Genomic DNA, 13,824 nt, shown 5'->3' on the forward strand with positions numbered 1-13,824 from the left:
CAGGCCGGAAAGATGGGATACAACCTGCCTATCGCGAAATAACTTGACTATGATCATACAGACTCCTCTTGCAGTCCGGTCCACTGGTGACTGATAGAATCAGCCCGGCAACGCACGCTCCAACTTGGTCACCGGCACACTGTTGGATTTCTAGGGGCTCTCCAGATGTTGTTATAGATATGTCCATCTCTTCTTTTTTCGTTCGCTCATAATCTAGGAAAAATCTTCGTTATCTCACCTTACTATACATTATGTATGACCGATTCTTCTACAAGAACCGCCTACAAATTGACCCAAAGTGATCCTATCTATCCTCTTCTGCACATCCGCTGAGGCCTTTCCCTTCTTTGTTGCAATACATATACAGGCAAGTTTCTCTTCGCATCGTCCTATGCAGCAGCAGAAGCCTTTTCCTTTCTTTCTTTCTTTTTCGTTTGCCTTCCAAGTCGAGAGAGACACGTGGGAAATAAACACGCCTTGAAGTCGTTCATCTCCCACAGCCACTCAAGCCACTTATTGGGACTGCAGGCCCTGGTGTTGTCTATATATGTCTGAAGCACCAGCGGACCCTTACCGAGACCTCATGGTTAACTACGCTCCTCATGACAGTGGTAAAGATGCGAACCGGGAGGATAGCATTCCCTACGGCGCAACGCAGTTGCTCCAAGAGAGGCCTACTGAAATTCGCTACCACTCTAATACAACCCAGCCACCCTTTGGTTCTCCATCGACGTTCATCACGAGCCACTCGCCCCAACGTCAGCCGGGGTCACATTACAACACACACGGGTATAGACTCTCCCCAATCCAGGGTAGCAGAAAACGACAACGTACGGACAACGGGCCTGAGGCCAGTGAAGACACTGAACACAACTATGGGTACCGACCTATCTTGCAAACGCTACCCATGGGTGATCCATCGGCTCCAGGAGGCGAACCGGCCGGCCTGACGTACGCTGATGTCGGCCCTTCGTCTTCCCACCAGACATCGAACCAGGACTACCTCCAGGGTAGCAGAAAACGACGACGTACCGATAACGGGCCTGAGGCCAGTGAAGACACTGAACACAATTATGGGTACCGACCTATCTTGCAAAACCTACCCATGGGTGACCCATCGGCCCCGGGAGGCGAACCGGCCGGCCTGCCGTACGCTGATGTCGGCCCTTCGTCTTCCCACCAGACGTCGAACCAGGACTACCTCCAGCCTGCTCTCCCGCAGCAGCATCACCACCATCGACTACCACCCCAAGCATTTGGTGCGTCCTCCGCGGGTGACCAATACCAGCCGCAAATCGACCGTAGCTTCATGAACCTTCCAGGCGTGCCTGCACCATACCCTCAGCCGAGGGCACCAAAGACTAGATTCGGTCACAAGGAAGATGAGATGTTGATAGCCCTGAAGGAGCATTGGAAGTTTTCCTGGAGGCAGATTGAGTGCTTCTTCCCGGGGCGAAAACAACAGACATTACAGGTCCGTTACTGTACCAAATTGAAGGAAAGGGACGTGGTTTGGGATATTGTTTTGGTATGTTTATCCTCCCCCAAAAAGCTGGGACTGCGCTAATTTTTAGGAAAGGATCAGAAACTGAAAAAGGCACTGGAGGACTATGAGGACAACAAATGGGCACACATTTCCCGGAAGCTTGGACCTGGTATACCACCAGCGGCGTGTAAGCTGAGAGCCGAAGAGCTTGAGTGTTGATGGAGTTTCTGTTTTGCTAGTTTAGATGCACTTGTTTAGTATATTATGATTTATAGCGCGTGTGGTCTATTTTATTCCAAGGTTGTCAATATGTTGTATATCACCCCGTGCCCTACCCAGAGAAGCCCTAGATGTTCCAAAACGGACATTCTGCCGCTCCAAGTCGTAGCTGAGCAGACCGCCCTACAGAGCTCCTGCCAATGAGAATGGATGACTCATCATCAATCGCGGTCCTATTGGATGACCCAGCCAGCCAATCACACGAGGTCGGACCAAAGCGGCTTCAAACTCGCCCAACCTCAAACCTCCAAACTCCCTCTCCTGCCCCAAACGCCCCGCGTCAACCACCCCATCACCTCCAGGACAATGTTCCTCCAACGTACAGCCTCCGCCCTCGCCAGGCGCTCGCCTGCCCGCGCTTTTACCCTCGCCCAGCGCCCCTTCTCTTCCTCCGTCATTCGCTGTACGTAACTCCTCAAATGGCCTGATCCGACCTTCGCACAACTGCTCCAATCCCCGCGCACCCCGACCACAAGGGGCTGTTTACCGTCAATTGCAATTGACATGGAGTACCTATTGCGATTACCAGCTAACGCCAAACTCTTATAGCCAACGAGAAGAAGTGGGCTCCCAAGCAGGAGGGCAAGATTCTGACTTTCGATGGTTAGTGCTTTACCCGATCCCCCAGCAGTCAATTGCTTTTCTTCCAGCCTCTGCAGCCCGAAACTTGCTCTTCTAGCCACCCGCTCGAGAATCTGTGTGCAATTGAACGCTATGGAACCTCGGGTGTTGGTTATGCGGATACTTTTCCCGAGTCGCGGGCCACGCTTTTCTACATGAAGTGGATATCTACAAAAATATCTAGAAAACACAATGCTGACCTATTTCTCTTGTCCGTATATAGAGATCAAGGGCGAGGACGACCTCTTTGCTCCCGGTGCCAAGCCCGGTACCATTCCTACCGATCTCGACCAGGCCACCGGTCTCGAGCGTCTGGAACTCATCGGAAAGATGCAGGGCATTGACATCTTCGACATGCGTCCCCTTGATGCCTCCCGCAAGGGTACGACTCCTTGACATATCCCTCAACGTCCCATCGCAGTTCTTGATTGAATGACCGAATACTGCCGCGGAATCACATGATCATCGCTTTGGTACGAAGACCGAGACATTGGCTGACGAAATGGGTGGATTTATACAGGCACACTCCAAGACCCCATCATCGTCAACGGCGCCGGTGATGAGCAGTACGCTGGTTGCACCGGTTTCCCCGCAGACTCCCACCAGGTCACCTGGCTGACAGTATGCCGCCCCACCCAAGCCCAACCGGGCTCATATCTCCAGCTCTAGAAACTGACTCTACATGTTTTAGGTCTCCCGCGAGCGCCCCATCGAGCGCTGCCTCGAGTGCGGCAACGTGGTCAAGCTGAACTACATCGGACCCGAGGAGGACCCCCACGCCCGTATGTTACTCGCTCTCTTTACTTTCCCCTATATATGATAGTCTGCTGGTTGTACTGACGTTCTCGCTCTCAGACGACCACGACCACGGTCACCACCACCCCCCTCACGTCGAGCCCAAGACCTTCGCCGACTACGTCAAGCCCGACTACTGGTACCGGTAAATATTTAATGCCGATTTTCGTTGGTTGTTGCTTGGAAATCCCAATACAGTGTGAACATTATGCTGCGTGTCTGTCTCTGTTCTGTCTCCGTGACTCCCTCCGTCTCTTTTGTACTATAGTGCTCTAGTAGATGAAATGAGAGTATTGGTGGGGTTCTTACTTTTGACCTATGTCTGTTTGTACTTGTAGTTATATACTATGGGATGGGATATCGCTGCTGTTAGGAGTACTGGTGTCAGATGGAAAGAGAAACAAAAAAAATCTATTTTTCCAGTCGACCCATCTACCCATATATCACGTTTGATCTAATGCAGGCGTATGCATCTAGGAAATGCGGTAGTATAAGCGAAGCCTCTAATGAGACGCCGTGCAGAGCCTTGTCCAAAAGCAGCAATATGACTGACTCTTATGCTTGGACATGGCATCTATACCATATATCAGTCACGCCTAGCGACCCACGAAACGAAGTTCGATGAATCTGAGAGGAGGGTAAACAAGCGCAGTCCAGCAGAACCCAACGTAGATTCCCATCTAATGAACAATAGGTTAGAGTCCAAGACACATGACGAGGTTGGGTAGGGTCCAACTTACATCAGCACCGTATTCACCGACCAATTTAGCAATGGGTCCGATGTACCACACCTGCGCCATACACAATACAGCACCCACCCAGCCAACGACGAAGGCAGTGAAAGCGGCAATGCCAATGGGCAGCTTTGACGGATCCCGCCAGATGTGCCAGTTATACCCAGTGCGGAGGCGGAAGATGAACCGCTCCTCGAGGACAATAGCAATCCAGATGACAACCCAGTAGCCCATCAAAGCGAGGAAATTGGTGAAGATCTCGGAGAGGTTGCTGCGGCCAACTAGCGCGCAGACGGTATAGATAATGACGGCAATGGTATTCCAGATGACGCGCGGTACTGCCTCGGCGTAACGACCGAGGATCTGGAAGTCGATGCCGGCGGAGTAGGTGGGCGCCACGGTATTGGCGATCAGGCCTAGGGCACAGATCACAGAGCAGAATTTGCCGAAGCCGTGTAGCGGGCTGAATCCTTCGACGATTAGGGCTCCTTGGCCTTGCTCGTAAGCAGCGGAGTACTCTGGGTGTTTGGAGACTCCTGAGGCTAGCCCGACACCGCTGACTAGGGCCATCGTGAAGGAGACGAGGAGGCCTCCCAGGCTGAGGCCGAATAGTTTCGCCCGGGAGGTGTTTTCGGGGTAGTAGACAAAGAAGTCCGCTGCTAGTGGGGTGTAGGTGACTGCGGCACTCAGACAGATGGAGAAGAAAGATAGCCTGGGATGATGTTAGAAAATGTGGGCTTCGATTCTTAAGTCTGAGCTGCAGACTTACCTATTGCCAGCTACTGTCCGGGGATCGCCGGTAGAGGTGGTCGACAAATCAAATTTCACTGATGACACTCCGAAAAGGATGCAGACTACGATTACTTGGGGCAAAAAGGCGAATCTAGGACCGTCAGTTACACCATACCTCATGGCAATAATTCCTCATACTAACCGTTCATAGTAATGGAAAACTTGGATGCCGAATGTGGCCACAGCCCAACTGATAACCGCGACGATCACGATGCCTATTCAAATCAATTAGTACCATTATTAATGTGCAAATTCCCCGAATTACCTACCGACAGCTACCGACATGCCACCAGGGCTGACAGCAGACAAGATTTGTCCGCCAACGACGCAATCGATCAAGCCGTATCCAATCATCTGAATTAGGTTCAATACAACAATGATCTTGCTAGGCCACCAGCCCATCGAATACCTTCCAAAGGCCTAGTCACCAATTAGCCCTCTCAATCAAATAATAGTCCAACAAATTCCCGAGGTTAGTGTGTTACGCACCAATGTCCGGATCCCGGAAACGGGTCCCCATGTGGCCATCCAAGAGGCGACGAAGGAACCAACGAAGGCGCCAAAGACAGCACAAAGTGCCGAATCACGGAAACTGAGACCATACACGGCAGGCCCTAGCATCCCAAGGGTAATGTTGTTGGGTGCAAGATTGATAGAGATCCAAAGCAAGGAGACTTGCAGATACGACATCCACGTGTTGCGCTTCATGCGCTCATCCGCAGCAACTCGCTCGATACCACGCGCTTCCAGGTTATACTCGATGAGCTGATTCTCAAAAGCTCTAATAACGGAGCCCAATCGTGATCCAACGGGATTGCGGCGATTGGTCGTGGTCTCGGCGTAGAGTCCCTCATCCTTGTTGGCCACGCCGGGGGATTCAGGCGCAAATGTCGCCGGGTCTTCCTTGCTGGAGTGCACCGCTAGGGCGGTGATTTCATTTTCCGAAGCCATGCTGTCATTTGTCAGTATCATACCTAATTTGTGAGGAGAGAAAAAGCGCATTGAGTCCTTTCGCTGGAATTACCCAGATCAAGTTTAACCGTATATTCTCAGAACGACAAGAGTCGAACACCGGTCTTCATGCAGGAGGCTTGTCCTATACCTTGATCATGAGAGAATGCCACACTACTCGTCTTCATGGTAGCCATCCCTTGTGCACAGGTTGTGTTACCTTCGAAGAGGAGTCACTATGAACACACTGTAGCGTCAGCGGACTTGGTCAGGCAATCACGCAGGGCTTGGATTACCTTCGAAATCAAGGGCTTTTCAAGTGCAAACCAAAGTAACAGCAGGTAGCAGGAGGTAACTAATTGATGTGAAAAGCATCCGATTTCCAGTGGGGGAAAAATGGGGGAAGATTTGATTGCCGCGGGGAAAAAAAATAAGATCGCCCGCTTTCCGCCTCCACCTGGACATATACTACTTATACCTAGGTACCTACATATGTACTACATATAGTTAGTACTACTTACAACACACAGGCCATTGGGTGTCTGATTTCTGATGCAATTTCCTCATACTGGAATACCAGTGGGAATCATATGGTATTGATGAACACAAAAAGCGCAAGAAAACAGCGCTTATCAAATCAAAACAGACAACGCCTTAGAGGGGAAACATGATCGCAGAGCAGGATGCGCAGGTGTTCATAGCGCATATCAAGTAAATTCGAGAATAATTCTGAAGGAAAAAGAAAAAAGATCCAGATCACCAACTCCATCTGCTTTGTGAAATCAGTGGCCTCCAGCGGCCACCGATGAAACTTGCATCGCTCTGGAATTGCAGGGAATCCGGAAGAGAGAATGCCAAATTCGTAAAAGATGCTAAGAAAACGATATCATCACTTCATCAGTGTCGTGGTGGTCAGACGTTCTTGAAATGCTCTTTGGCATACTGTTCGCAAGCCTGTCGGAAAATACCAAGATTAGATGGGATGCATAATGAGACTAATGACACGGGAAGTTTTGACACTCACTTTGGCAGGCTTTCCCACTTTCTGACCGATCACCTTCCACTTGTTCGCCTCGTACTCTTTGATCGCCTCACGAAGCTTCACAGACTGTGTGACGTTAGGGGCGGATGCGACAACGGACATTAAAAGACAATCGGGATCATACCTCATCTTCGGCAAATTCCGCGTAGTGCATATCCTGCGTAAGCTGTCAGTAAGACGAGGCGTGGTATTACCAAATCCGCTTTATATTGCGTACCTTATACCAATGCTTCTTGACACTGCCCTCGGTTCGGGTCGGGAAAGTCTGCGACAGAAAAGAAGAACCCAGGTCAGCAACCCATAGTTTCAATCCATAAAAAGCCGCGCGCGCGCACCTTGGCAATTTCACTCCAACTGCGCCCGGCATCGCGCATTGTCTTGAGCCGTTGCTCCTCCTCTGCGGTCCACGGGGTATTTGTGCGTCCCTTTTTCTTGGGCGTGGACTCGACCGTGGGAATCGCACCGGGGTCATCAATCGTACCACCCGCAGGATTCCCGGGGGCTTGCATCATGGCTGACGATCCCGTGGGAGACGGAGGACGTTTGCGCGAAGCGCCGGGGTTTTGTTGAGGTAAAGGAGCAGTCGGAATCGGGATGCCTTCAAAGGTTGGGACGCGGTGGAATGGATGGATCTGTTGTTGGGCAAGCATATGCGGGGGAGCGCTGGTAGTTGCCGACGTCTTGAGCCGTTTAGATGTCGGGGGGGGAACTAATCAGGCCAAGGGTCAGAAAATAGAAGAGACATAAAATGAGATGAGGCAATGTAATAAGAACGCGACCCAGTGCACTTGAGTTCCAACCCAGTCTCCCTCCCACAGCTGGAGGCCGGACGGAGATCACAGACGAAGGGACTTACGACATGGTGAAAGACACACGCGGTTTTCAATCACACTGTGCCGATTCATCTGTACATACAAAAAGGCCGCGCAGGGGGGTTAGCAGGATCTGGTACTGGCGCGCCTTGGTCAACTCTCGGGAAGCGTTACACTAAAGACGATGACACAGGCGCATCCCAGGCAGAACCAGATTGAGAGAGGTAACAGGAACAATAGGAATAAGTCGCGACACAGAGAAGTCCAGACTCCGACCGGAGTGTTTTAACTCCTATGTGTTTGGAAGTCAAAGGGAAGGCTCACAGGTCAAAATCGCATGGTCGAAGCGTCGATTCGGGGACCTCGAATTCTTCCGAATACGGGGAGAACATGAGGCTGAGTGATGACTTTTGGAAGTCAAGGTAAGGGTTGGAGGAAAGGAACCAAGAGAAAAGGTGACTTTTAAAAACAAAAGGGGAGAAAAGGGAGGAGAAAGTGAGAGAGACAAGGTTACAGAGAGAAGAGAAAGGAGGAGGAGAGGGAAGTTGTGAGGAAAGGCAGAGCGGGGATGGAGTCACCTCATATCACAACAAAGTAATAATAGCAGTAGAGATGTAATTTTATAGTGTTTATAGTGTTTAAAGTGTATATATTACTGTTTATCTAGTATTAGTTTTCACCTTTTTATACCATATATATTAGTTTATCAAGTTAGAACGTTTTGAATGTTTTGATGTTCCTTTTGAAGATCATTCTTCGAATCTCCGTTTACTTGTCATCCCCCTCTATTATTATTCCTCCTCTATATCTGTCACTCTTATAATCTCCCCCTTTATGCTGGCTTTCCCTTATATATCAAATGTAGATTATTCATGCAATCAAATTAAAATCCAGTGTCGATTCAAATGCGCCTCCAACCACTCCCCCTCCGGTGCATTCCACAACCCGTTCTTCCCTGGCCTAGGAACCGATGCCCGGACAGGGGCCCTGTCACAATTTATGACTCGTTCTGTGATTCATTTGGGCCGAAGAGACCCGCGAGTGGCCTGTTCCAGAATCCGGTGACCCGGCGAGATCTCACAACACCGTGCGAGGATGACAGGACACGCCCAATGCGAGTCAACGACACGCCCGAGGGCCTAATTATTTCAAAGGCATCCAGTGGCCCCGGGAACTCATCCCGCAATCATTATCATTCAACTGACAGAAGTAGAAGTCTCCGTCCAACCCGAGACTTGGCGAGCTAGATCAGCCACAAGACGGTTTCGTGTGAAGCCACCGGGGTACCATTTCCCCCTCTCTGCCCATCATGCAGGTTGTTGAGAGCATGCACGGTATGGGGTAAAGGATCTGGAGGACCTATCAGCATTTATTTTTTGGTCTTAATACAACGCGGGGTTCATTCAAGGCGTGTATATATTCAAGAAGCCCAGCCTCTCAGAATCCTGCTGGCATTTTCTTTGTCACACACATATTGCATCCCTGTCAATCTCCTATCGGTGACAATTTAACAAAATTGCTGACGCCCAAGCCGACCAGGACTACTGAATTTTCTGGCATTTCCAATTGACTAGGAAATACCAAGTGGTTATGATCGAGTAATGATCGAGTATCTCCGGTTTGGTTTGACGATGATGCATGCCAAAGATCAGGCGTGAATTCTTCCTGGTGCGGCATATATGCAAAAAGATACTGCCAAGACTCGCTGGTGGTAAATATGACTTGCATCACCCTGTTTTAATAAATAGAAAAGGTTTCTCTATCAAAATCGAGGGATATCAAGTTCCTTGATCAACACGGCCGAAAAGGATGTGTTTCATCAGGTAGTTCCAAATACTCTGAATTACTCGGCGAAAACAACAAAAGGACTCTTTGAATATGACCAGTTCCTTGCTGTTTTCACTCAATCGATCGTTTCAGCCTCGGAACAGCTCTACGATGAAATAGGGCCCTTTCTACCATGTCAAGCTTCATTCTTACTAAATCATCAGTCGTTACTCCTGGGAACATTAACGAAGCTAATATTGACAATTGGGTACGGCTCCAGGGCTCATTTATAGCGATTACATCTGCTTTGGGATCGTACCGCGTCGCCTGCATCACCTGAAGCATCTAGGCCTTATCGAATCCACCACGGTCACAAGTACAGATAATCAGATCTTGGTTTCAACTAGAATCCAGGATCGTCGGTATCACTCCAGAAGCTTAAGAAGAGCCTCGAATCAACTTCCGATAACTCAAATACCTATCGAGTAAGTTGTACGTCCTCTAGTATCTGCTCTTAGACATCCCCGCATCTTTCCCTTTTTAGTTCATCTCCCCCAATAGTGCTTAGTGAACCCTAAATATGTAGCTTGCTAAGAGCAACACTTTAATATGATATGCTTAGTACTTCGAAGCCTGATTGTCGAACAGATGCCTTGGTACTTATTTCACATGTTGTCGTACCGAATATATACATCGAGACCGCAATGTTAAACAGCACATGTCAATCATTACCGGCCACTAGGCAACAAGATAGACCCCCAAAAATGTCAATTCTTTCTTCCTGTCACTGTCTAATAAAGTCAATGCATCATATTTCTCACCATGCAACTACTCCAGCGCTTGCAAGGCTCGATTTACGCGCTGACGTCAACCTCACGTGAGAGGACACGCGGCCCGAGCTCATGTGGATCGCCGATAACGAACTCCCCCAGGTCACTCCAACAGCGCCAATATACCTTCACTTGTTGCATCTCCCTGCACGTTAATACCATAATCTCATTGGAGGGAACGTAAATACACAGGAAACAAGTTCTTCCCCTTCCAATCTACTCGACAACACTTGATTCTCCCATTCGGCCAGATACTTGGCGCCGATCTCGATGGTGATAGCTTGACAAGTGTCCACACCCTGTGTCCAACTCATTGTTTTATTGTCCTATCACACCCCCTAACCATGGTGACCTGGAACGTCTTTCGTATAATTGGAGATCTGTCCCATGCAGGCTCAATATGCGTCCTGCTCTGGGCTATCCACAAGAACAAGAGCGCCGAGGGTTCGTGCACCTTTGCATCAACCCGATTACCTAGGTACCCTGCAGAGCTCACTGACACGGTCATTTGAATTAGGCGTCTCACTCCTCACGCAGATCCTTTACGGCGTCGTCTTCGTATTTCGCTATCTCGATCTATTCGATCCCCGCACATACACGAGTGGCACGTGGCACAGCATTTGGAATGTCTCCTTCAAACTATTCTACCTCATCTCATCCTCATACCTGGTCTTCCTGATGATGAAGGTGTTCCCGCGGACGAGAGAGCGGGAACGAGCTTGGAAACTCGGCTTGTGGTCTGTGGCCGGGTCCCTTATTTTGGCACCTATCTCAATCTGGCTTCTGGACACCGATGATTACAATGCGTGGTTCATTGAGGTAAGTTGGGCAATTCCGAAGCATTCATTATATTCATACTTTGCGGCCTAACTGATCCCATCACTTAGTTTTGCTGGGCTTTCTCTATTATTCTCGAGTCTGTGTGTGTTCTGCCCCAGCTCCTTCTCCTTCGCCAGACCACTGTCCCGACGGTGATCGACTCATATTACCTGCTTGCTCTGGGCTCCTACAGAGCATTCTACATTCTCAATTGGATTGTCCGCCTCTTCAACAAGGAGCCTTTCCATGATTGGATCGCGGTCGTGTTTGGCATTGTACAGACTGCCTTCTATGTCGACTTTGCATGGGTATACTATTCGCGCCAGCGAGTCAAGCTTCGCAATGGTGGTGTCGTTGACTCCGAGGACTACGGGAACAGTTGGCTAGTGAATCGTGTGGTGAATTTCCGAGCATCGCGAAACTCGGTAGACGAAGAACAGCGCCTTCGAGACGAGGAGGAAGGGGTGGATAGTCAACCAAACCACAACCGATGGGGCGCTCGTGGCATTTCCATCGCAGCCGACGATACATTGGAGAGCAATGGTCACAATAAGGGACATCATCATGATGATAGCTTAGATGGGTTTTCGGGGGATGAGGACGAAACCAATGATCACCGGGTGAACAATTCCCGTTAAGTGATGTCTTGCTATGGGGGAAACTCGATCACATCATGGCATATCTATATGCCAGTCAGGTTGGACGTTGTGCAGAGGATGGACTCTAAAGCGGTTGACCTGTGGACTGCACGGGAAGACCCGTGCCGTTCTAGTCTGGTTATCTCCCGGGATTTGATACCCACCTTTTTATTTTCGGGACTTTTTTTATGATAGAATTAGGAAATGAGAACATGTACGGGGTATTCCGTGGTCTGGCCGCGAGTTTATGGGGGCCATTTTTTGCTCAGCATTCGGCCCCCACGAAATACCCGACATGTGTAGCTCATAAGACAATGTCAGAAACGGAAGTTTCCATACAGGGGTGAAAGTGAGAAAGTAAAGAGTCAACACATGTACATGGTCTAGGAAATCTAAATGTTAGGATCCAAGGAACGCTGATATGCAAACCCGAGTTTCTTTCGACCAATATCTCTAATTGCTCGACTAAGAGATCCTAACTACACAGTAGCGTTGAGGACGTGTTAAAGTCCAAAAGTTTTAATGAATTCTTAATGAGAACCTAATAATCAACGGCAGCTAACCTCTGGTGAATTTGGGGGCCAAAAATGGACTACAAAGTCTTCCCTTGCAAACGGTCCCGAAGAGAGAGATATCCACGTTCTCAAGGATGGTTTAATACTATCCAAGATGGGAGCTATAGGTTTTCAACATGCAATAGTTTTTCCAAATTGTGACGAGCAGATAGATCAAATAGAAGTGAGCATATTCTTCCTCTTCCAGGTCCAGACACGCCTAGCTTTTCCTCGGGCGCTTAGAAGCAGGACGTGGCTCCGAGAGCTGACACCGGCAGCAAATGATCACCGGAGATGTGGAGATTCGAGATCGAATAGAATAGAATAAAATTACCTTTGCTCGAGGATCCTTACAGGAACAAGAAGATACCTAGAGATAAAAAAAAAAAAGAAAGAAATAACAAAATAATACAAAGAAAGTTCCAAGGTTGTTCTGCACCTTCGAGATGACCGGGGTTTACCGGGTCTTTGCATCAGCGCTTAACCAGCGGTCATGAATTCTCCGTGGACAAAAGCCACCAAGCGGCTCGTGGGGTCTTCTCAGCCTCAATAGGATTTTGGTTCATCTTTGGCCAGTCAAGAGCCGCCCGTCTTGAACAATGCCTCTGCATGGGGGAAGAAGGATCGTAATCCCTCCATCTTTCCCATCCCCATACCGGTGTGTTGGAATTGAGTAGCCTCGAGTTGAGGGGTTTCTTTTCCTTTTCTTCTGGGGCCAAAATAAAATAATTTTAGAGTAGATAGGCTGTCAACAAGGCTGATTTATGCAGAAAATCTTTCTGAAGAAGGGGCCATATCGGCTTTGGGGGCAGTTGACAGTTGAATGTCTAAGACTTAAGACTAAATTGAAAGATCCAGTGTGATAATTGAATTAGTTACAACTGACAGGCTTAGTATGAGTCTATATGGGATATTACTTATTACCTAGGTATGGTTTTAATGGGGCCCTCCACAATCCACTCGACCTCTCCAAAGCTCTAAGCGCTACGCTTTGGCTTTGTGGAGGATCATCCACAACCCTAAGCAGCACACGTTTTTCTTGTTTTCCTTTTTTTGCTTTTTTTTTTCCCTTTTATTTTTTATTTTTTTTATTTTTTGGCCCGTTACAGTGGGTCTGAAGTCATAGAATCACTTTAATTCCTATTCAAAATGTAGAGTCTGAGCCCCCCGTCATGGATGGGGGCGGAATATGGATATCAACATTGGACTATTGAGCCCGCAGCGCTTAAATACAGGCTCTCGTGAAGTCTTCATGAGTTTCCCTACGTTCTAATGCGGAACAGCGCTCGCCGGCGGTACTGATCTCTGTTTTGGTGCCCTCTGAGCCTATGGTTAATCCCGCGACTGATTGTTCACACCTTGCCTCACGAGGCATCCCGGCACTAGCTGTGATATCTCTCAAAGTGGAGGATAGGCGGACTTGTGCATGCCTCTTGCTTTTAAATATTCCCCTCTTTTCTTGCTCGCATGAATCTTATAAGATCGACTACCGTCGATGGTCGGGAAAGCAAATCTTCTCTTCCAACATTCGGAGCGAAAGGCCTCGTTGATATACACATACAACCCTAACGCTTCAGCTACCAGCCGCCTGCAGTCCCACATCCTCCTTTGCCTCGAGTTTCATCTCTCGTTTCACATTCTGCTGCTTCGGCGTTTATTCTCCCCACTCAGACAACGCAGTGGACTTTGAAGCACCCCGTGTTT

The 13,824-nt window shown here is 48.9% G+C and overlaps 5 protein-coding genes across 5 annotated transcripts; 3 read left to right on the top strand and 2 right to left on the bottom strand.

Annotated features, from left to right (window-relative positions):
* Positions 1-547: 547 nt before the first annotated feature.
* N7525_000589 (SANT/Myb-like DNA-binding domain-containing protein) lies at positions 548-1,705 on the top strand (the record flags this gene model as incomplete). Its single annotated transcript, XM_002562199.2, has 2 exons — positions 548-1,528; positions 1,580-1,705. 2 exons carry the CDS (start codon positions 548-550, stop codon positions 1,703-1,705), a joined length of 1,107 nt encoding a protein of 368 aa, XP_002562245.2.
* A 240-nt stretch (positions 1,706-1,945) lies between these two features.
* Positions 1,946-3,330, top strand: cox5b (cytochrome c oxidase subunit IV; the record flags this gene model as incomplete). The annotated part of the gene is made up of 6 exons (XM_002562198.2): positions 1,946-2,168; positions 2,315-2,368; positions 2,610-2,768; positions 2,907-3,007; positions 3,078-3,168; positions 3,242-3,330. The coding sequence occupies 6 exons, from the start codon at positions 1,946-1,948 to the stop codon at positions 3,328-3,330; spliced, it is 717 nt and encodes a 238-aa protein (XP_002562244.2).
* A 447-nt stretch (positions 3,331-3,777) lies between these two features.
* Positions 3,778-5,658, bottom strand: N7525_000591 (uncharacterized protein; the record flags this gene model as incomplete). Its single annotated transcript, XM_002562197.2, has 6 exons — positions 3,778-3,861; positions 3,922-4,627; positions 4,685-4,798; positions 4,850-4,922; positions 4,977-5,127; positions 5,197-5,658. The coding sequence occupies 6 exons, from the start codon at positions 5,656-5,658 to the stop codon at positions 3,778-3,780; spliced, it is 1,590 nt and encodes a 529-aa protein (XP_002562243.2).
* Positions 5,659-6,570: 912 nt separating this feature from the next.
* N7525_000592 (SANT/Myb-like DNA-binding domain-containing protein) lies at positions 6,571-7,350 on the bottom strand (the record flags this gene model as incomplete). The annotated part of the gene is made up of 5 exons (XM_002562196.2): positions 6,571-6,612; positions 6,683-6,766; positions 6,825-6,857; positions 6,918-6,965; positions 7,036-7,350. The coding sequence occupies 5 exons, from the start codon at positions 7,348-7,350 to the stop codon at positions 6,571-6,573; spliced, it is 522 nt and encodes a 173-aa protein (XP_002562242.2).
* A 3,103-nt stretch (positions 7,351-10,453) lies between these two features.
* Positions 10,454-11,566, top strand: N7525_000593 (ER lumen protein-retaining receptor; the record flags this gene model as incomplete). The annotated part of the gene is made up of 3 exons (XM_002562195.2): positions 10,454-10,553; positions 10,627-10,928; positions 10,997-11,566. 3 exons carry the CDS (start codon positions 10,454-10,456, stop codon positions 11,564-11,566), a joined length of 972 nt encoding a protein of 323 aa, XP_002562241.2.
* Positions 11,567-13,824: the final 2,258 nt, after the last annotated feature.

Source organism: Penicillium rubens (assembly GCF_028828025.1).
Source record: "Penicillium rubens strain IBT 27055 chromosome Unknown utg000001l_segment0_segment0, whole genome shotgun sequence".
NCBI lineage: Eukaryota > Fungi > Ascomycota > Eurotiomycetes > Eurotiales > Aspergillaceae > Penicillium > Penicillium rubens.